The following is a 22915-nucleotide window of genomic DNA, read 5'->3' as shown; positions in this document are numbered from 1 at the left end:
GGGGGGGGGGGGGTGGCGATTAATTAAACGTTCACTCTTACAATAGACCCCCAGACCTGTGCTTAAAGTTTCGCATTCGAATAGGAAACACCATTCACACAGCGCTTATTTTTCCAGCTGCCAAACCAATGAATTACGTTCACGTGACGGAACACGTGCAATGACTTGAGGAGCTGTGCCAGAACCTTCTCTGCGTTTTCTTTGCTCGCCTGGCCTCAACATCGGGCTTGCTTGCGATAAACAGCCATAGATCAAATTTTAAGCTGGAGCACCCCCACCGAGAGTGCATAAGCAGATGGGTGGACTGCGTTTGCAAGTATTTGTCAACGCGCGTGTCGATTTCGCTTGCCAAGCCCCGGCGGTAATTGCCGGAGAAGCTCTCGGCACGCGAGCGACGAGACGTATGCCCTTCCTGGTCCTTGTTGCTGGCACCTGCAAACGTCAACAGCCAACCCAACGTGGTCGCCACTGCCATCACCATCACCACCTGAATCTGGGAATCACGGCCGCGGGAGACAAATACTCTAAACCCGAGAGAAACTCGCATTACCACTTTTTGCACGGTGGTGGTGGGACATGTGTGCTTACGATGCAAGTCTGCACACATTCTTTAAATAACAAAATAATTTACATTTTGCCGTAATTTTATCCCGATTGTGCGATCTATCAAACTAAACTATAAACTATTTTTAAATCCTTTATATTAAGTTCACTTGCTTGCTTGCTTGCGCGCTTACGACCGTGCAAATCTTTCGGTCGTTTTTTTACCCACTTCCCGTGATCCAATCGAGCTGACATTTTGCACACAGACTCGTTGTGTGTGACAATTTATTTTCGTGAAAATTTTTTCTCCAAAATTTTACACTTTTTAGGAAAAAATAAATTATATTTAATTACCAATTGCTTAATGGGGGCAGGCAATCATCTGACCATAGGTGGCAGCCATCTCAAGCCAGAGGACGAGAGGACTCTAGCCGCCACGCATATAAAGGATTTATAGTGAAAAACTTTGTTTTTACGGGTTAATTTTTTATTTTATCAGGTAAGGCCTACTGAGCTATATAAAAAATTTCAGAAGCGACCTGTGGAGGGAAAAAGTGGAGGTCCCGGAGAAAAATCCATGAGACCACGGGGAGAGAGACATGCAAACTCCAAATATACAGCAGCAGGCGCCAGGGTTGGGATCGAACCCACGACCTCCTGTATACTAGGCGAGGTAGTTAACATCTCCGAGCCAATGCGGCGCCACCGTAACGACGGGAGGCTGCCCGCAGGATGGGAGAGCGTTGCCGGTCCGCGTCATCATCGGCGCTGTCAACAAAAAACCAACGACTCCTTGGTGCTCCTTAACTAAATACTCTCAACGGAGAGAAACTCGCGTTTCCACTTGTTGTTTGGTGGTGGTGGCGGTGGGACGTGTGTGCTTGCGATGCAAGTCTGCACAGATTGTTTACATAATTAGTTGGTGTTTTTCTGCAAATTTGATACCCGATTATGCTATTATCAGTCGCAACTCTCACAGAGCAGTGCGACCCTTCGTGTAGGAGGATGATCCGCCGAACCGAACACCGTGAAGCTACCCCTGAGATCCCTTTAAGTCGAGAACTCTGATCCACACGCAGTAGGGGGCAGCACTTTCCCCCTCGCTCTGCTTACGAGAGTAATGTTCGCCACGTGACAATTCCCATTGATCATTATTTTCTCAGGACTGGCATTTAGGTGTTTTCTCTGCAGTGGTGGGTGACTGGGCCTAGACCAGGGGTCGGCAACCTGCGGCTCCGGAGCCGCATGCGGCTCTTTACGGGCTGCTTCTTGACGATATGTACAGTATGTACTCAGATGCATTGCGGCTCTTGAAATACTGAATTTTGTACCGAATTGGAAAGAAATGGCTCTTCTTGTTATTTTGGTTGCCGACCCCTGGCCTAGACCATCAACTCACTGCACTAATCAGGTTGTCTGAAGTTGAGGCCGGGATCTCAGCGGAGCCAACTTGGCACTCTGCACCATGTTCTTGTGAACGCGCGTGATAAGGGGTTCTTCCAAACACGTTATTACCGTTTTTCCCCCCGAGTCCCTTTAAAACTCCGTTTCAGCTTCACCATTAATCTCACTTGCTTGTCTGATGGTGTTATTTTTTATTGAACTTCGGTTGTACAATACTCACAAATGTGTCCTTGTAAAGTTGCTAAATTTACTATCTGACCGGGCGAATGGTCTGTCTAACCTTCAGGCCAAATCTTGCCCCACGTTACCTTTTAGCACATAAAGTCAGTGCCACGGCAGACAATCTGTCCTGCATCCACTCGAACTTGCTTGCCCTCAAAGGTTTTTCAGGGCAGTGGTGACTATGCTCCTGGCCTGTAATCTAGCACCGTGGAGGCAGCGAGGGTTGGCGGATCAACGCACGAATGTCTTCAAACTCCCTTCCTGTGGACGTTGCCAGGAGAAGTCTGGTACAGAAAATGTGGACTCCACCTGTTCCATCTCTGGTATAAAGTGTTACCCCCTCACATGTGTGAGTGGAAGAGGTGGGACAAAGTCATTGTTATGCAAGTCCAAGTCGAGTTGCAAGTCTTTGTACATTTTGCCGAGTCGAGTCTGAAGTCATCAAATTCATGACTCGAGTCTGACTCGAGTCCAAGTCACATGACTCGAGTCCACACCTCAGAGGTGGGACAAAGTCATTGTTATGCAAGTCCAAGTCGAGTTGCAAGTCTTTGTACATTTTGCCGAGTCGAGTCTGAAGTCATCAAATTCATGACTCGAGTCTGACTCGAGTCCAAGTCACATGACTCGAGTCCACACCTCTGGTGAGTGGTATATGGGTGCTCTGGTTTTCTTCCCCTTTGTAAACTCACTAATTAGCTGATAACACCGTCATATATAGAGGGCCGCAGAACTTGGGGGGGCAATTTTCTGTCGGCTCACAATCATGTGGCTGCTGTCTGTGGTTCCTCCTCATTCCTCTGAATCGTCCTCTTTCTCTCTTTGAGGGCGAGCAACTATTGTGTGGTAGCACGTTACAAGTTTAAATAATTATTAATAAGTTTAAACAATTATTAATAATAGTAGAATATTTCGTGATTTGTACTGGGCTCTAGTCAAATAAAAAAAACAATTTTAAAAATAGCCGTAGAATACTACTTTGAACGAAACGAGTTGCTAAGCGAGCAGCAAGCCGTTTCAGTCATCCATTCATCGGCTACAAAAATTTCTTACGCTCCAGATACGTGCGGCGAATTGTGAACGTCTGCCATCCTATTGTAGAGAACTGGCTCCCACCATGACAATGTGGTCACTTTTGGTGGGAAAGAAAAACTCACAAACGCCGCTCCTCTCTTTCCCCAGCAATTCGCTGAATTGTAGAAAATGATATCTTGAGAATCTTTTTTTTGTGACATCGCGGCAAATGGCAGCGCCTTTCCAGTGGCTGTAAGAGTGACCTTAACCCCATCGTGCAATGCACGACCCTGAAATAAAAACTGGAAGAATCGACAAATCGTCATCACCCTGCTAATTGGTCACCCCATCGCTTGGTTGAGCAGAGTCGTGGTTTGATCATTGAGCTTTACCATTGTCCATTGTGCTCGTATCCTATGACCGCATCACGCGGAATGCACCCGATCTCGTCGGATCTCGGAAGCCGAGCAGGTTTAAGGCAGGGCAATGTTGCATGGGGTGACAACTGTCCATTAAATGGGTGTTATAGGTTTTATTTCAGCACAGGTTAAATCCATTGGGTATAAATGCAATTTTTATTCGATAGTGACCTGGGTACAGATACCTGGTTACAGCAAAACAATAACGAGAACAAAGCAATCCACAAACGACTGTACAGGGTGACGTTCCAGTGCAAACCGTACAAGGCTGGTAGCACGCATCGCATACAAACCCCCCATTAAGATTTCACAGCAGAGCGATTAATTTCACCAATGTCACAGGCGGCTGCTGTGCTGTTGGTAGCAGGGGGGCAATGCAGAAATACGCTCCAACATCTCTGCTCCTCCACATCCACCAAACAGCACTGACCGGTGTGGTGAAGTATGGTAAAACGACCCCCCACCGACGACTCTCATCCAGCAGCGGATTGACACGATGGGCCCTGTTTGTGTACACGTAGAAAAGAGTTTGTAAGCCACGTGTAAATGTTTTGAGTGGATGGCGAAGGGCGACTGAGAGTTTGTATTGTTAGGTTCCTCGCCTGCGGCGGATCTGCGTGGCGAGCGATGAGAGGGCAGGGAATGATGGGACTGTGTCGAGCACGTGCACGGACTCGCACGCCCTCCCACGTCCTCCCACAGGCCACCCACAGCCCCCCCACAGGCCCCCCACAGGCCCCCCACAGCCCCCCCACAGGCCCCCCTGGGTTCGGTGTGGGCTCTGGCAGCAACGGGGATTGAAGTGAAAAGCATTACTAGCGACAACCTAAACAGCATGCAAACAATTGTGACAAATTGATTGGTTGGCGCTGCTGCTGCTGCGTTGACAGTGGTGCAAGAGCAACAAATAACAACAAATCTCAACAGAATCAGGATATTTATTTATAGTGGAGGAATCCGATGAACTCTATGAAGCTCTTTTTCACAGATGTCCAGTCGGGGCATGGGGGTGACAACGTTACAACAACAAATAATACAAAAACACAATCGGAATGCAAAGTACAGTATAGGAAAGGTAAACAAATGACCCTCACTGAAAAACATTGGGAGAAACCCAAGAAACCGAGACGCATAAACCCAAGAAACCCAAATGAGTACCTGGTGCGTTGTGTTAAACATCAGCATTGGAACAGACGTGCTGCTGACCATCACCCCCGCTCGTGTGCCTTGCTGGCCGGCCTTAGGGGCTCGTAACAGCACTTGCCCCAACAGTCTGTGAAAGGCTATCAGGGGATCTTTGTGTTTGTGTGTGTGTTGATGGTCATTTCCAGCAGCAGTTTCTCAACTGCAGTCCTTGCAAACCCCCTACAGCCGTCCTGGCGGCGGTGGCTACGCTGTGCGTGGCCTATAATCCGGCACTGTGGAGGCAGCGAGGGTTAATGGCTCGCGAACCAACGTTGTGAAATCCCCTTGCCATGGGCATCGAAGAGGTGCCCATACCCTGGCTTGCCAGGGGAAGGCCGGTACAGCAAGCATGTGGGCTACACATAGTGTAGCATGTGGGCTACATAGTGTAGCATGTGGGCTACATAGTGTAGCCCACATGCTCCATCTATTTGGGATAGAGTGTTGCTCCCAAATGTAAAAAAGTAATCGAGTGGCAGAAAACAATATATATAGAGGACCGTAGAGCTTGGAGCGGGAATTTGTCATCGGCTCACTGCCTGGCTACTGCCATTTCACTTGTCTGTGGTTACTTCGCATGCCTCTGAGTCCTCCTCTGTGTGGCGGTGACGCAGTGTTACGAAATGAAATTAGTATTATTCAAATCTGTAAACGATGAGATCATCCATCGCAACAGAAAAATTAAGCGCAGGCCGGCAAACAAGAAGATTCTATGGCACACAAATGCAGACTGGGTGTTCAATAAGCTCTCAGCCTTATCACGTTTAGTTTTATATAGCAGCGTCGTTCATGCAAATTGCATCTCGCAATCGCCGAGAAACCACAGGAGAACCAGGCAGAGAAGCTGGTGCTTCCAAGGTGCTTTCAGTCCTCTACATATTGAGACGTTTTGAGCCGTTAAATGAGTGTTCATATATGTCGGAGGAAACCGGAGCACCCAGAGAAAACCCACATGTGTGAGGGGGCAACACTCAATCTCATACAAATGGGACAAACGGAGATTTGTCTGCACTTTGCTGTACCGCAATTAGATCGTTTGACTGCTATAAATGTCCACGTGATAAGCCACTTCGTTGAAGTTAGCATATGTGGTTCGGTCGCTCCTGAAAAATAACTAATAGCTCAGTGGGCTTTACCTGGTGAAATAAACAAAGTTCACTTTGAGTTTATAGTGATTTGCTTTCCTATTCCATACTTTTCACTCCTATCGTTTTTTTGTATTGAGACTTGCTGACGCACCCAAACTGGACATCTATGAAAAAGAACTTCATAGCTCATCGTATTTCTCCAGAATAAATAAAGATTCTGATTGTGATTCTTCCGGCAAGCCAGGATGGCACCTCCTCTGTGCCCACGGGAAGGGAGTTAGTTTCCCAACATTTGTACAACCCACCAACCCTCGTTGCTTCCACAGTGCTAGATTTCAGGCTTGCGCCACCACCGCCATGGCCTTAAGCATTTATTTCAAAACTACTAGTTCCTGAAGAACTGCATTGTGGTCATCTTGTCTTTATTGGTCACGTTTGCTCAGTGTGATGACGACTCAAGATCACTGTTAGTATTGCATAACACTTTGTGTGTTGTTGAAACTTTACCTAATTATGGATCTTTCATGATCTTATCCTTGAGCTCTATTAGCCAATGATTTTATTTTTGTGAACGTTATTGTGAAGTACCCGGGTTGCTCCTCGTGAAGTGTGCTCTATTAAGCAAACTGTATCAATAATAATGATAATTGTTAGTAATTTAGTACGTATATTCATGCCATTTTTGCTATGATAGTGATACAGAGTTGTTTTTGACGGAGCCGTCCTCCTTTCCGCCGGTCCGTCTCAGAACGCTTTACACACCATAACATCGCTTCCCATCTCAACACATTTGTATGCATATATGTTGAACTTCTTTCACACCCTACGTAGCCAACCGTGCTAATGAGGTTTGAGAGCGCACCCCCCAGTGGTAGCTGTCCCTGTGCGGCACCAAGTGACTCAGCACCTGGCTTGCAAGCAGACATTAGTCTGCCAGTAGAGGTAGTGCGATGATTGGCAATGTGTGTACAATTCTAATTCCGTGATTTGCGGCTTAATTTTTTTCGAATTTGACAGATCTGGACCGCGACACAGGCACACGATGGCCTACTCGTTCTGTACCGCTTCACGGAATCTTAAATGTCCACGGTGAAGCAGACGGCGCGTACATTACGGTTAATACACCCGCAGTATTAACCAGGGAGGCCTGCCGATATTGAACCGCGAACCTCTGCGACAAAGCGGCGAACCTCTGCGACAAAGCGGCGAACCCGCTGTGCCACGTCAGCGCAGTGCGTTAGGCCGTTGCACTCTCCGCGTGCACCTGGTAGTTGGTAATCATGGAAAGGCTGCAGTCTGGTGAGTCTTGAAGTTGCGGAGGATGATGGTCTTAACCCTACGTGTGTTCGTGTTTTGCCAGATGATGACGAAGATGCCATGGTTAACAGAATATCGTAAGTTTCGCACTTATGCATCGCATTCACACTTGATGTTAACAACTCGTGCACGGCAGCTTGTCCCTCTGTGTGTGTGTGTCTAATGTGTGTTTGTGGGGAGCGGCAGTACAGTGTCATTAGCACGCTGTGTTCCGAACCCGGCGAAGCGACTTCGATACCCGCTTATGGCTAACACCAGTGACGATTATCTGAACTGGTCGTGGGGCCTCCCCTAGGTCGACTCGGCCTCAAATAAGCACCTGGTACGATGTGTAAACAACGCCACTGGGAAGACAAAGGTGCACGCTAACAGCACTTTCCCAAACAGTCTGTTCAGGCAACATGAAGGACCTTTATTTTTGTTTGTGTGTTGTACGCGTGTGCTGTGTGCTTTGCATGTATGTGTGTTGCATGTATGTGGGCTGCTCGTGTGTTGTGCGCACGCGGAGTGTGTCTTACGTATGCCGCCAACGCGCCTTCGGCATGTCACGCCGTCTCAGACTGCACCTAGCATGGCACAAGCACCGTGGTGACGTTACCGTCGCTCAACGACGAACGGCGTTTGTTGTTGTTGTTGTCGCTGTGCCCGCGTGCATCCCTGCGTTGGCGCAGGCTGTGGCTCTGCACGTTTACGCTCGCCATGTCGCTGGGCGCGGTGCTGCTGCTGCCCTTCTCCATCGTCAGCAACGAGGTCCTGCTCTCCTTCCCGCAGAGCTACTACATGCAGTGGCTCAACGGCTCGCTCATCCACGGTGAGCGCAAGCCGCCCCCCCCCCCCCCCCCCCCCTCACGGCGTGGTGCGACGCCATACGGAGGTTGTGGCCCGACGGGGAGAGATTCCTAAAGGAAGACGATGGTGGTGGCTGTCACGGAGACGACGATGGTGATGATGATGGTGATGATTGTGGTGATGATTGTGGTGATGATGATTATCTTGGCTGTTGATGATGATAATGAGGAGCGTGATGTTGACTCTGATCATGGTGTTGCAGATAATGATGACGATGATGGTAACGGTGATAATGGTGGCGGAGGTTGTGTTGGTTGTGTAGCGGCTGCGCTACGAACCCTGCGACCTGAGTTCGATTCCTGCTCACGGCCAACACCAGTGACGATTATTTGAACTGGTCCTTGGCCTCCCCTTGGTCGACTCAACACCAAATATGAGTACCTGGTGTGGTTGGGGAGACGAAGGCGGCCGGGCGTGGTGCTGGCCACTCACCCCCTCGTGTGCCGTGTTGGCCTTCATAGATGCTCGCTAATAGCACTTGACCCCACTGTCTGTGAAGGCTATACGGGGGATCTTTGTTTCTGGTATATGTTGGAGTAGACATTAGTAGTTATGGGAGTGATGTTGGTTGTCGCTGTGCCGTGACGGGCGACGATCTGCGTGTTGACCATCGTGTGCATTATGGTGATCCTCAGGGCTGTGGAATCTGATCTTCCTCTTCTCCAACCTCTCGCTGGTCTTCCTCATGCCCTTCGCTTACTTCTTCACGGAGTCCGAGGGGTTTTCCGGCTCACGGAAGGTGAGCTGCAGACTCCCACTCCGCTCCTCCTGCACTGCGAAGTCAAAGGTCCCCGTGTCAGCCTAATGTCAGCGTGTAACACCGTGCCAGCCACCGCCGTTGCACAGCGTTCGCTCGCTCGCTCTCGTAGAGAGGAAGGACGACCCGCAGGTGGCAGGAGGAGGAACCACAGGCGAGTGGTAGCAGCCATGCGGTGAGCCGGTGCCAACAATTGCCCAAGTTCAGCGGCGTTCTCAGGCAATTCATGAGCGTTTGCATGTGGAAAGGAAACTGGAGCACCCAGAAAAAACCCACGCATGTGAGAGGGGGCAACACTCTATCCCATACAGATGGAACAGGTGGAGTCCACATTTTTTTTGTACCGCCTTCTCCTGCCAAGCCACGCCCACGGGAGGGAGTTTTACAACAATTGTGTGATCCACCAACCATCGCTTAGAGGCCAAGTACATAGCCAACACCTTCCGGTTAGGGCAAGTACTGCCATTAGCACGGTTAGCTATGTATGGTGTGAAAGAAGAAGGAAGTTGAACATACATACATGTGCACATATGAACATTGGCATGGCACACAGGAGGGTATTGAGGACAGCATCACAGCCAGCCACCTTTTTTTCTCCAGCGCTGACGTTCTATACGCACCGCACCAGGTGTTGTTTTTAAACATTGCTAGGAATGAAACCTGGGTCGCTAGCTTCGTACTGCAGTGTGCTAACCACTACCAACCAATGACAAACACACACACACGGGCGCCCTTCCCGTCTATTCCAGGGTCCCTCCCTGTATCACTCGGTCCCACATGTCCGTCAGTAACTAAGCTATTTGCATGATCTGGGTGTAGTTTGACCGTAGTCGCATGTTTCCTCAAGTGAAGGCAAATGGAGAGCCCATGGAGACGTGAGTGTCTTCGAGACAAGGCCAGTCTAGGTTTCAAAAGCGTTGTGGTCAACGTGGACAGAAACGCATTGCTGGGCCATGCTGCTGCTGCCGCTTTGGTGCGGTGCACAGTCGGCAACAACTCAACACGTTGCTCAATAGCGCTGCAGCAAAAAGGATTTCATTTATTATTTGAGGTGACGTTTTGGTAATTTCCCTTCATAGGAAAGAGACGGGAAAGGCCATGACCCAAGATGTAGCCGATTTATATATTTCCTTTTAGGTCATTGTTATTGTCGAATGTATCTCGATTTTGTTAATTATTGACCCATCTTCATCTTCAATGGCATCGCTTCAGGCAATGTCCCTTCTTTCATGTGCTATGAAGAAGGGCTATTGCTCAAAACGTCTACTGTAACATTTTTTTTTTTCCTTTTAAGGCCACGGTGTTATTGATTCGAGCCGTGTTGAGTGTTGTTAACCATACAGGGTGGATTATCAAGCCGTGCGGGAAACCTGAATTGAATACAAATTCGCAAAAGTCGTGCGTATGCACAGATTATGTAATGCTTCCCAACACGCGTTTGTCCTGAGGATTATGTAATTAGTTGTCATCATTAACGCTGGGTGGTGGCACTGGGTGTGTTGACTCGGTGGATAGCGTGCTTCCGCTATGAACCCAGAAAAACCGAGTTGGATTCTCGGCCCGTGGCTAACATCAGGATATAAACATGTGACCCAGCGGTGCCTCTCAAGTACCTGCCTGAATCAGTGTGTCTGACTACTAAGTTGATATCTGAACCGGTCCTATGCTGAGCACCCCACACACACCCGGCCCCCCAACCTCCCCACCCCCACCTCCTTTATCAACCAACTCTGATCAGCCTTAACAGACTGTTGGGGCAAGAGCTGTCAGCGAGTAGCACCTATGAAGGTCGGCACGCGATACGAGCGGGTGGGTAGACAGCCCCGCGCCCCGCCGTGGGTGCGTGTGCACGCTGTGTGATGTGTGCGTGTGATGTGTGTGTACTGTGGGGGGTGTGTGTGCTCTTTAAGGTGTTGTACAGGCTAACAGCACCTGCCCCTACAGTCTGTTAAAGGCTATTCACGGAGGATCCCCTTGCCTCTTGCTGCAGGGCATTGCGGCGAGGCTGTACGAGACGCTGGTGGTGCTATTCCTGCTGTCGCTGCTTGTGGCTGGGATGGTGTGGGTGGCCTCGGCGCTCATCGACGACGACGCCGCCAGCAAGGAGTCTCTCTACGGTGCGACCGCAGCTTTTCCACGTGACTGAGACGCAGCGCGCATAGGCTTAGCGCTCGCTGTCCACGTGACACTTGGATTAAGGCCTTTCTGCGCTCGCTGCCCCGTTGGTTATGGGGGGCGGGGGGGGGGGCTTTGTTTGACCATACTGACACAGATAAGAGATATTGGCATTTTAATTGTATTGGTACAGAAGGATGCTGCATCTAAGAGTGACCCAATTTAGAAGTGAGAAAAAGGTTGCCCATAGAAGAAGACAACCTGATGATGATGATGATGCAAGATTTGATGAGAAGGAAGCTGGCACTATCTGGACACATGCATGATGGACAACAACGATCGTATTAAACGTGTGTAGTTGTTGGGAAAAATGGAAGGAGCTGGAAAGAGAGGAAGACCTAACAGAGAATGGTTTGATGACGACGTAAGAGATTGGTGCCATAAAGATGTGGCACTACTTGAGCATATTGGAACAAGACAGAGGAAAGTGGAAACAAATAACGAAATATTGCAGTGGACACCTACGGGTTATCTGCCCATGGATCATGGCGATGATGATGAAGATGAATTAGGGAGCAGATACACTTTGGATGGTGTGGGTTTGATCGTATTTCACCATGCTGGTCTGTGTGCGTCGATAACACTGGCCTTGAAAGGAAGAGTTTATAATCGAGTGAACGTTTTGAGCAATGACCCTTCCCATATGGGGAAGCCACTGGAGCTATGCACTTTTAAATCCCGATTGAAAACTCATTTCTGAGAACGGTATTCTTAGGTTTTTTCGGTAAAGTCACGTAGGTAAAAACATTAAAAAATAAAATAAAAATCACCACCTTCTCCAACCGTTATATAAACGGAGTGGTAGCTCCTGCAATCTCTCATTTACTTGATACAGCTGTCGTGGCTGTGACGGTACCACCTGAAGACGGAAGCTTGTGTTGCCTCCGAAACGTCGTGATTTTTATTTTTTATTTTATTTTACTTTTTAATGTTTTTACCTACGTGGCTTTACCGAAAAAACCTAAGAATATGAATCATTGCAGTCACGAAAGCTTCAAATCTAGAATTCTTAGAACGGATTTTTGTGTTTAGTTTGTTGTCCTCCCGCACGTCCGATTAGCGCGGTTGGCTATGTAGAGTGCGAAAGAAGTTCAAGATACATACAAACATGGAAAGGGCAGAGAGATTGAGATGCACTGGATGGGAGGCATCGTTTACATTATCGATGATTTATACAAATAGGGAATAATAGATTCTCCAACGCATGTTGTTGTGCGTATATGATGAGCATGAGACTAATATCAATGCGTTGTGACAGTGTCAGCACCTCCTGATAAAGGAGTTGCTGATCCTGGGATAGGATGTGCTTCGAACGTCTCGGAAGAAATTAAATTTCTGTTGGCCCGCCGTTTCTACTTGAGTACGTGAATTAACAACACTATTGAATGCCATCTGTGCTTCACTATAATACAGATTCAGGGAATTATAGCTTGGTGTCATGGCTGGTCCACTCCACTTGCAATCCATCAGATGCCAGTCCGATGCTTCGGTGTGGCAGTTGAACAAAGTAGACCCAGCAGTATAAACCGCATACCACAGGTGGGGTAAAGTGTGGGTACTCCCAATCCCCTTCAGAGACGTCTGGCCAGCGTGGAAGAGTAGACCAAGATGCCCATCCACAGGAGGAAATTTCTCGAGCTCTCCCTAGTGGAGGCACCTTCCGCCAGCAGTGGCCTAAGAAAGGAATTACGGGACTGTGCCTTTACCTTGGCTACCCTTCTCCAAGGATTGTAACGATGCTTACCCAGCTGCCCGGCATCATGTAAAAAGGATGCAGAAGAGCCTGGCGTGGAAATCGAAAGCCCCTCAGTTTCCTCGGTTTCGTTTCCTGCCGCCACCTTCGCCACTTCCTGTTTTTGTCACCGGGTTTGAAGTTTTTTTTCTTCTCTGCTGCCCTTTATTACACCGCACACACTGAGCACTCAGTGCTGGTCGTTTGTGCTGACGTACGTGCACGCGTGCGTCTATGCATGATTTAAAAACAATAATACTTTGCGGCAGAGGTCATGTGAATGCTGGTCACGCGAACTATAAAACAATGTAAAACACCAGTGGGGAGCGATATCTAAATCAGTCCTTGGCTCCCTCTCCTCCAATTTCACCCGCACTGACCAGTGTGGTGAAGTATGGTTAAAACACTTCCCACGACCTGCACAGAGTGGCGGTGTGGGAGGCAGGGTCTCATCCGGCAAGTGGTTTAACAACGGACCGTATCGGGCTTTTGAATAAACTAAATCCATGCGACCATGGGGAGAACATGCAAACTCTAAATATACAGGCGTCAAGGTCGGGATCGAACCCACGTGCTCCTGTATACCTGGAGAGGTAGTTAACATTTCGCCACCGTGGCGCCCGGTGGCTATATTGTGGCAATGTGATGGCTCGTTTACTAAACAATCCTATTTTCTCACCCTGGATGTGTGTCGGTGATAATCACCATTGTGCTGAACTGTGTGCTCAGAGTAGGGATCTCTGGACCAGACTTGTGTAAGGAATTACTTCATACACAGATGATGAGTGATTACAATGAAAGTAATGTTAATGAATCCGACAGAAGCATTATCATTGAATTATGTCTTGTTAGTATGCATGCAGCAATGCATTCGTATTCATCGTCATAATCCACTGCTGGATGAGGCCTCCACCTAACGCCTGCGAGACAAGCGGATTTCGTCGCTCCATCTCTCACCGTGAATGTACTCTGGGGCATGTTATCTCTTGTTCATTCCATCCATCCATTAATTTTTTTTTTAAATCGATTCTTGTGCTCACACAACATTCATCCAATTGCGGGTGTGAGAATTTATCTTTTGCTATTTTGTGCGAATTATAGGGAAAGTGCTAATATACATTTGGACTATTGGGCTTGACGACACGTGCAGTACAAATGAGACGGGCCAAATGACACGGAAAACGCAAACTAGCCGGACTTTACAAACGAGAGACATGATCAAACGAGACAGAACAAATGAGACCAACAGTAGACAACAAGGCAGACATAACACATTTAGATGGACAGTACAGACACGACACGTACAAAATAAATACCCAACAGAACAAAGAGGAATGATAAAAAGGCTTTATCCAATCTGGTGTAAATACAGGAGGTGTTAATATGTTCAAACAGCAAATAGATACCAATTACAAGGCACATGTCTGCACAACCACATGTGGTAAGAAATTCAAACAAATATGCTTTGATTGTGTTTGCACTGTCTCGTAACTGCTTGGCCTGCATCAAAGACAGCCTCATTTGTGGCATTGTACCACCGGTGCTGGGGCAGAGGCCACCAAAAGGCGAGTAGAACAAGGGCAATGCAGACACCAAATTAATAATAATAATAATAGCTCGCGTTCAACTGGAGTATCTGTGGGATCATTTCGCCATTGTCATGAAATTAAATGATAAAACGGCTTTACCTTTTCTGACAGGATTACAGGTGTTACGACGTTCAAACACCTCATATACACCAAATGCAAGGCATCGTATCTGCGCAACCACCACGTACTTGCGGTAAAAATTACATAATTCGTCATCTTAAAATTGGTGAAAGGGTCCCATAGTTAGAGAAATCGGGACACGCAGCACAAACATAGATGGGCAGGACAAAGGAAACGCCGTAGAATCCGAATAAGGACAGTGGATTTGCGTTTATAAATCACTTAAATGCCGCAGGTATCTCGAAGCAACTGTGAGTTGAATCGCGAGCCCCGTTTGTGACGGTTTATCTAAAGTTGCCGGACGGGAAGAGTTGTTCCAAGCCGAATGAGAATGCTTTGTTGTTGCTGCTGCTGCTGTCGTATGTGTGTGTTTTGTTAGATTTCTGGGAATTTTACCTGCCGTACCTCTACTCGTGCATCTCGCTCTTCGGCGTGCTGCTGCTCCTGTGTGAGTCCCTCTCGCGCCCCTCTCACATTTCTGGGACGCTGTCGACAAGGGACATCCGGGAGACTCTCGAGGGAAATGTGGTGGGCTGGCAGCCCACCCAATCACTCGCCCCGCCCATACCATGAACCGCCTCCGGTCTTTCTGTCGCCCATGATTAACGTCAAAGGCAATTGTCTGAACCAGTCCTCGTCGACTCAGCCTTAAATGAGCACTTTGTGTGGTGTCTAAAACATCAGCACTGGGGAGACAAAGGCAGCCGGCCGTGATGTTGGCCACACCACCCACTCGTGAGCCATTCAGGCCTTCATGAGCCACACTGGCCTTCATAGGTGCTGCTCGCTTAGAGCACTTTCCCCAATCGCCTATTTAGACCACACGGCGGACCTTCGTGATTATCCTTGTGTGCATGTGTGTTTTTGTTTGTGTGTGCGTGTGTGTACGTTGTGGCGAGCGGTAGTTTAGCGTTTAGCGCGCTGTGCTAAGAACCCAGCGATCCAAGTTCAATTCCCGCTCACGGCCAACACAGGTGACGATAATCCGAATCAGTCTTGCGACTCCCCTAGATCGACGACTCGGCCTCAAACGAGTACCTGGTGCAGTATGTAAACATCGCCACTCGTGCTCCTGGCCACCCCACCCCCCTCGTGTGTCATTCCAGATTTCATAGGCGCTACTCGCTAACAGCACTTGCCCCAACAGTCTGTTAAAATCTCTATGGGGGATCTTTGTCTTTGTGTGTGTACGTGCGCAGTGTGCACCCCTCTGGGCCTGTCGTGTATGTTCAGCGTCACTGGTCAGCTCCTGGTGAAGCCTCGGGTAAGGTCACTCGCTCGGCTCCTTGAGCCCTTTCCCTTCTGTTTTTCCACCCTCAACTCGTTTGTCAACACCGACGTCAATCGCTGTGCCACGACAGATGAGAGAGAGATTAGCGTTGCCGATATCACGAACCGAGGAGAGAGCTCGCCTTGGGATATTGCCCTGACGGTCTCCGCGTCGCCCGTTGACGCTTGATGGGGGATGGTTTACGGGACGTTATTGTGGTGCACTGTTTCGTTTGGCTTTAAATACTTTGGAATGAAAGTACAATGCTTTGGCACACACAAGTGGTGACAAAACCTCGTAGCAAAACAGATTTTACATAAGATGAGATGAGACCTTATTACTTTCATAGATTATTATTTTTTAAAGATAATTTGAGGTCTCTTCTGATCTGCGGTATTCTGTCCTATCACTCATTAGACACGCACTTTAAATTGTAATGGTAATAAATGTATTGATGGAATAAAATGATTACCACTTCATAGCCAACAGTGTTTGTTTAGGTTGTAATTATGCATATATTTGCTCTTTAATTGTATCTTTACCATGGGTTCATGAAGCATGCATTTTTGCATGTACTGTATTACGTACATGCATGTACACATTGATGGCTACAGGAAACACAAAAAACCCATCACGGAAAATTTAACTCTGCACATTCCACTTGGCTAAATTCCAGCTCCGTGAATTAAAAACAACGGATCGACTGTCATGCGAGAAACACACCGGCGGTAGAGACAGGTGGGGAAGTGCATACCCTAATGTGTGAGCCAGGCATCACTGGACGGGATTTTAGAAGTAGTTATGTGATTATTCTTTGGTTCTTTCGGTAAAGTCACGTATAAAGATACAATAATAAATTAAATTAAATACTAGCATACGACGTTTCGATTGCAACACAAGCAATCATCATCAGGTATAAATTAAATAGAAACACAAATCTAGTAGACTTAGACATGTAATGTAATACAACAGAGAGTCTGATAACATAACAGTCAACACCCTATCTGGTTGATTACGTTCTTCCTGAGAATGCCAGATAGGGTGTTGACTGTTATGTTATCCTACTCTCTGTTGTATTACATTACATTTCTAAGTATACTAGATTTGTGTTTCTATTTAATTTATACCTGATGATGATTGCTTGTGTTGCAATCGAAACGTCGTATGCTAGTATTTAATTTAATTTATTATTTTATCTTTATACGTGACTTTACCGAAAGAACCAAAGAATAATTCCTGCAGTCACGAAAGCTCCAAATTAAGTTTAGTTATGTGATTTACACTTTGACGGGCCGCTCTCTAACGTGGGGGGCGGGATTGCACTGCTCCATGAGAATTCTTCATCCCAATCGGGAATGCAAATCGCACACAGCGAGGACACTTCCCTTGCCGCGGTTTGGTAGATCGCACAAAATTCCCATCAGCTTCTGATCGTGCATCTGCCTGCATGGAAGTTGGGTTTGAGTTTCCGCCGCTCAGATATGAGCCCAATCACATCCCGACACTTGTCTTTAGCCAATGGATATCGGGAGACATATGCTACTATTTATGTGCAAATGCTACTGTAAGATATGGCAGCAGCAATATGTTCATGAGCTAAATAACAATATTGCGGTCTGCTAGCCATAATGAGAGGGTTGCAGGAGAGAGTTTATGTAGTTTTTCTATTACTCTTCCATTGAAGAAATGCAGAATACTTGATTTTATGTTTGGGTTGCATGGCCACACTGGTATCGTGGCTTGTCTTTAATGTATCGCTATGACTCTGTGTATCTCTATGCATCTCCCTGTATCTCTATGGGCCTCTCTGTATCTGTTGGTCTATATCTATGGGTCTCTACGTATCTCTGTGTCTCTACCTAAAACTATATGGTTTGTAGGTTTGGTTCGCATGGCCACAATACCACTACCGTGGAATGCTTTTAATGTTCCATTCACGAAGGAGATGTGCACATTGGCCTCCTGATGTTTTAACTCCCTCGATGGTCCAATTTTGGTCATGTCATCCAGACATGCAAAGCATGCTGGAGTTTTGTGTTTTCTTGTCAAAGACAGTTCTTCGCATATTAATAGTAATTCGCTTCCATTAATAAGAATCATTCGAATAATGCCAAAACGGAGCCCTTCACCCGGTTCTAATGGCCTTACGCTTACGTGTGGATTGAACCGTACGACGTTCGATTACCGCTCGCTGAAGAAAATTCGCAAATTCCCGATCTCCTCACCGTTCAGTCTGTGAGCATGGGTATCTTGATTTTAGCACTCTGCAGCAGTGAGTATTGGTAACCACACGGTGTTGATGAGTCCTGAATAAGGATGAAACCAGTCCACAGTTGTCATTCGCTGCTGCTGTCAGTCGGTCACATTTGCTCGAATAAATGTTGTTGGTGACCCAAGATTATATCACCACAATGCAGTTGTTGAAGAACCGCTGATGGTTTTTGCATATGCACAGAGGCCAGCGTGCTGTCTACATGTTTTTTGCACGTCGCTTGAAACCGCGTGTTCTCTCTCTCGCCGTGTTTAAAACGGGTTCACGCTGCTAGCGATGATGTTCTTGTATCGTGAAAGTGATGGTGACGTCGGTGGTGGTGATGCTATTTGTTAATGATGTGGATGTCCCACAGTTGTTGGAGGATCTAGACGAGCAGATCGACTGCCAGAGGTTTGAGGAAGACACCATCAAGAGGCGTCTAAATGGTGTGTGCTGTAAGATGCTTGCTCTGAAGGATTCATTGTACCGGTTGAGCATCGCGTGTTCATGTGGAGTGGCTCGCTGGCTCGTCAATATCCTTCGTTCGAAGCCAGTCCAGCCGGTGTAGCAAATTGATGGTCTCAGCCCTTTTCGCACTTGGCAGCAAAATATACCATCACATATTTAATGTTTTTAATCCAAACTGAATTTGGTTAAACAATGATCATGCATTGTCACGCAGCGAACGTTACCGACTGCAGCTGAGCGGCTTGCAAGGTCTCGCCACCCACTGTGTGCGGATCACGGCGTCATTTGAAGAGTTCTCATAAGTAGTTCTATGGTATCTGCTTGCTTTCTTCTTCTTGGTTCTTTCGGTAAAGTCACGTAGAAGGGAAGTAATAAAAAATAAAAATTAATAATTCTCACGACGTTTCGGCCACAACGCAAGCAGCCGTCCTCAGGTGAAGAACATGTCTGTCGATAAGACAGAGTCTAAATCATTTAGACTCTGTCTTATCGACAGACATGTTCTTCTAAATAATTTAGACTCTGTCTTATCGACAGACATGTTCTTCACCTGAGGACGGCTGCTTGCGTTGTGGCCGAAACGTCGTGAGAATTGATTTTTTATTTTTTATTTTTTTATTTTATTACTTCCCTTCTACGTGACTTTACCGAAAGAACCAAGAAGATGAATCCCTGCAGTCACGAAAGCTTTAAATAGAAATTTATGCTTGCTTTCTCTAACACAAAACGGTGGCTCTGCTGCGTGAGATATTGGCACGGGTCGTTTGTTTCGCGACGATACACAGAGTACACAATTGGGATAAAAGTTTTGGGGGAGGGGGAATAAACAAAAATAAATTACAAACAAATACTTAAATTGATTCATAAATAGGGTTATGTTTTGTGTGATGGAGTCGAGTTGGTTTTGTTTAAACAGGTGAGAATTCACGAGACTAGGCTGGAGTATCCTTTACAAGGGTTACCTGTACATGGTCAAGTTTCCGAATGGCAAGGACAACCTGCACCACAGTACAGTCACCATAACAAATTTCAGAATCTTTCTTTATACAGGAAGAATCCAATGAGCTTTCAAGCTCTATTTCAAGAAACAACAACCACATTTGAAACTTAAATTCTGAAAAGCAGAGCAATCAATAGGGCGACCATTGTACCAATATGTAAACATACAATGTCAGATGCAAGCGAGGTTATCGCCAAGAATTGTCGGTTTCAGCATCACCGCTTGCAACGCGTGCGATGCCGCTACGTCGTTTGTGCCACTGGCGTGTGCAGGCACCGCGTGCCAGTGGGTCAAGGTGGACCAGCAGGAGCTGGCTCAGGCTCTCAGCGTCATCACAATGGAGCGCACAAAGCTCGGTGAGGATGCACATGAGCCTTGGCTGTGGCGAGGAGATGTTATCTCCATCGCCTGTTACGCAGAAGGTTTTGGGTTCGATCTGGGACCCTGGCGATGTCTTTTATGTATTTGGAGTTCTCTCTCTCCCCGTGGTGGTCCCAGCGTGGATCGCTGTCCGAGTTCCTTCTCCGGGTTTTCCCCCCTCCACGTTTAGGAACAACGAGCGCTTAGATTATTTGGCTGCTGCTGTTAATTCCCACGTGTGATGATGAGATACCATCACGTGTGCCCAGGTCACCCCTTCTAAAAAAAGAGATAATTTCTCAGTGGGCTTTACCGTGTTGAATAAATAAATACGCGGCACCCCTCGTGTATAAAAAAACTGTGTTCGTCCTTGAGTCTTGTTAGTCAGTCAGAACTAGCCTAAGTACTTGCCGGTGTGCCCAGTTGAACAGGGGCTTATTCTGACGGGATGGAATCGGGGACCTTTGATGTAAATGATGAGTTGCATACGATGACCTATGCGTATGATGACCTTTTTAGCTGGTCAACGAAATCACGACTTAGAATGTTCAGCACAAAGAGGGTGACTGGGCCGTGGGGTCGGGGAAATCCTGATGAGGCTTTATACCACGCTGTAAAGTGCAGATGTGTGCAATGTCTAAATGCGACCATATCTCAAGATGCTGTACACAAACGGCCAGCACGTTTATTTTGTCCAGAGAAGCAATGGAGTTCATCGCAAGAGGAACAAGGACTGCGAGCCTGGGTTTCAACAGGGGCAGGGAGTCAATCGCATGGACAGTTAGGGGAAGGGAGTTTCAGGCCACGGGGTCAGCAGAGGAGAATAAGTTTTCTCCAACTGGGCGAAAGTTTACTGGGGGCTTCCACAGGGAAGCATATTTTTATCATCTCCCTTGCTTGTTGATCGCCTAGCGTAGCGTGTGTTCCATTGTTTTACAATCGCTCTGTTCATGCATGGATTAATACAGGTGATAGGGGAGTGTGTGGAGAGGAGTTGAGTGAGATGAGAGGGGAGCGGTAGAGTGTGTAGAGTGAGATGATGGAGAGGTAAGAGAGTTCGTGGAGGAGAGAGTGCGTAGAGGGGAGTGGAGTGAGATGATAGGGGGAGAGGTAGGAGAGTGCATGGAGAGGAGAGTGTGTGGAGGGGAGTGGAGTGAGATGGTAAGCGGAGGGGTAGGGGAGTACTTTAGGCCTCTCCTCCCCCCTCAACTCGCTTTTAAGGGATTACATCTTGAATCATTGCCTCACTTGATGCAGCTAATCTGGTTGTGACGGTCCCACCTGATGACGGAGACTTGTGTTGCCTCCGAAACGTCGTGATCTTTATTTTATTTTTATTAATTTTGATGTTTTACCTACGTAACTTTACCGAAAAAACCTAAGAATATGAATATGAGATCACGCCACCCGTAGGACACGGCCGGTACCGGCTTGCGATGTTACATCCGGGCCTGATCAACTCGTGCTGTGCTAACCACTGCACCGCTGCTAACTCAGTGGTGCGCAATCCCTTTAGAGAGAGTGTGTGTGTGCTTGTGTGCGTGCGTCTGTGCGCAGAGACACGGCGACGAGCATCTCCTTGGCAGAGAAACCTGGGGTACCCGCTGGTCATGCTGCTGCTGCTGACGCTGACGGTAGGCCAGAATCCACCTGAGCACAGCGATCACATCCCGTGGCTCGGTCCGATGACCGCGTTCGTTTTGCCGCGCGGGCGAGCAGTTTCCCACCGCTGTGTCGGTCTGCCTCTCTCACTCTACTTTTTCTTCTCTCTGCGCTCCTCCAGGGGGTCTCAGTGCTGATCGTCTCAATCCACATTCTGGAGCTGCTCTTCGACGAGACGGCCATGCCGAAAGGAGCGCAGGTAACGGATACGTTATAGAGACCAGGCGCCGCCGCCCCACCCCCTCCCACCGCTGAGGATATGCACCTCTCAAATAGTAATGATAAAAATCATAGCGATTACATTCTTTAGTCGTCTTCTTCGTACGGCTGATACTGCCATAGAGCAACAGCTGTAATTTAACATTGATGTGGTTGTGCCGGATGATTGCGTCAGGAGCAGCGGAGTGGCGTATCGCTGTGATGATGCATTCTTCGTATTGATCTCTGTGTGAGTCTGTGGTTCTCTATGTGAATATATAGATATTTCTGGGACTATGGATCTATTCTTAATACGGATGATACCTATGTAAAGCAACAACTATAATTGTACATTGAGGTGGTTTAGCCAGATAATTGCATCAGGAATAGCGGAGTGGTGAATCATTGCTGCTGTCATAATGACGACGCCTCCTCCTTGGTGGTTGTGAGTCGGGCACTGAGTCTGTGTTACGCGTCCTTTGGTTCTGTTCTGGGTAGTGACCACCGTCTCCGCACACTGCCCCCAGAGTTTTCCGTTGTTACCGTTTCTGCATCGTCATCAAGTATCTGCATCTGCCATGAATTTTGCAGATGTGGTTTAGTGCAATCCTGCTGCTGCTGCAATATTGGTAGTGGCGCACGAGCAGAATTAACAGAAAAACTCGACATGTCTGTCAATAACAGTGGCCGTAAAAGAGAATGTAAATTTAATATATATATTGTACATGAGTGAGGTTTTGAGCAACGGCCCTTCTTCATAGCATGTAAAACTATGAACGCATAATGCGGATCAACGTAAAACAATGAAAATCCAAACAATTCTAATTAAATTTTGTGCAAAGTGGTGACGCTGGAGCCACTGAACAAGAACGGCCTGGGTTCGATTCCCGTCTTGGGCGCTGTTCTATGCGTGGAGTTTAACGTTCGCTCTCCCCCGGTTCTCTATGGGTTTCCTCCGGGTTCTTCAGTTGCCTCCCGTGGAGGATAAATAAAATAATTAAATAAACTGGACCATTGGCCACAACTCCGAAATGCTGAAAAATGACACTGCAGAAGACTATTGGGATTACACACTGCAAACCATTGCTTCCCTCCTGCGAAAACTTGGCAGGACCCTGCTCTAAACAAGTTTGGAAAATTCCGTGAGGTTTTCTCCAGGATTAAAACGATACCAATGATAATGACAACAACGATAACAATATTGTTGGTTCTTGCGGTAAAGTCACGTAGAATGGAAACAATAAAAATAAAAAAAAATAAAAAAATTCTCACTGCGTTGTGTTGCAGTC

At 47.3% G+C, this 22915-nt stretch overlaps 1 protein-coding gene across 1 annotated transcript in view; it reads left to right on the top strand.

Moving 5' to 3' along the window:
• LOC133358358 (protein LMBR1L-like) overlaps window positions 1-22915 on the top strand; it is a 50270-nt gene that overhangs the window by 13086 nt on the left and 14269 nt on the right. Inside the window, exons 3-12 of the mRNA XM_061576655.1 lie at window positions 7236-7269; window positions 7864-8003; window positions 8677-8780; window positions 10789-10915; window positions 14794-14862; window positions 15614-15678; window positions 18312-18384; window positions 19679-19762; window positions 21324-21400; window positions 21550-21627. Coding sequence (XP_061432639.1) covers window positions 7236-7269; window positions 7864-8003; window positions 8677-8780; window positions 10789-10915; window positions 14794-14862; window positions 15614-15678; window positions 18312-18384; window positions 19679-19762; window positions 21324-21400; window positions 21550-21627 — 851 coding nt within the window. The remainder of the gene's footprint in view (window positions 1-7235; window positions 7270-7863; window positions 8004-8676; window positions 8781-10788; window positions 10916-14793; window positions 14863-15613; window positions 15679-18311; window positions 18385-19678; window positions 19763-21323; window positions 21401-21549; window positions 21628-22915) is intronic.

The sequence above is a fragment of the Lethenteron reissneri genome, chromosome 61, assembly GCF_015708825.2.
Source record: "Lethenteron reissneri isolate LAM-NWPU_2019-01 chromosome 61, ASM1570882v1, whole genome shotgun sequence".
Classification (NCBI taxonomy): Eukaryota; Metazoa; Chordata; class Hyperoartia; order Petromyzontiformes; family Petromyzontidae; genus Lethenteron; species Lethenteron reissneri.
This window is presented reverse-complemented; position numbering and strand designations above follow the sequence as displayed.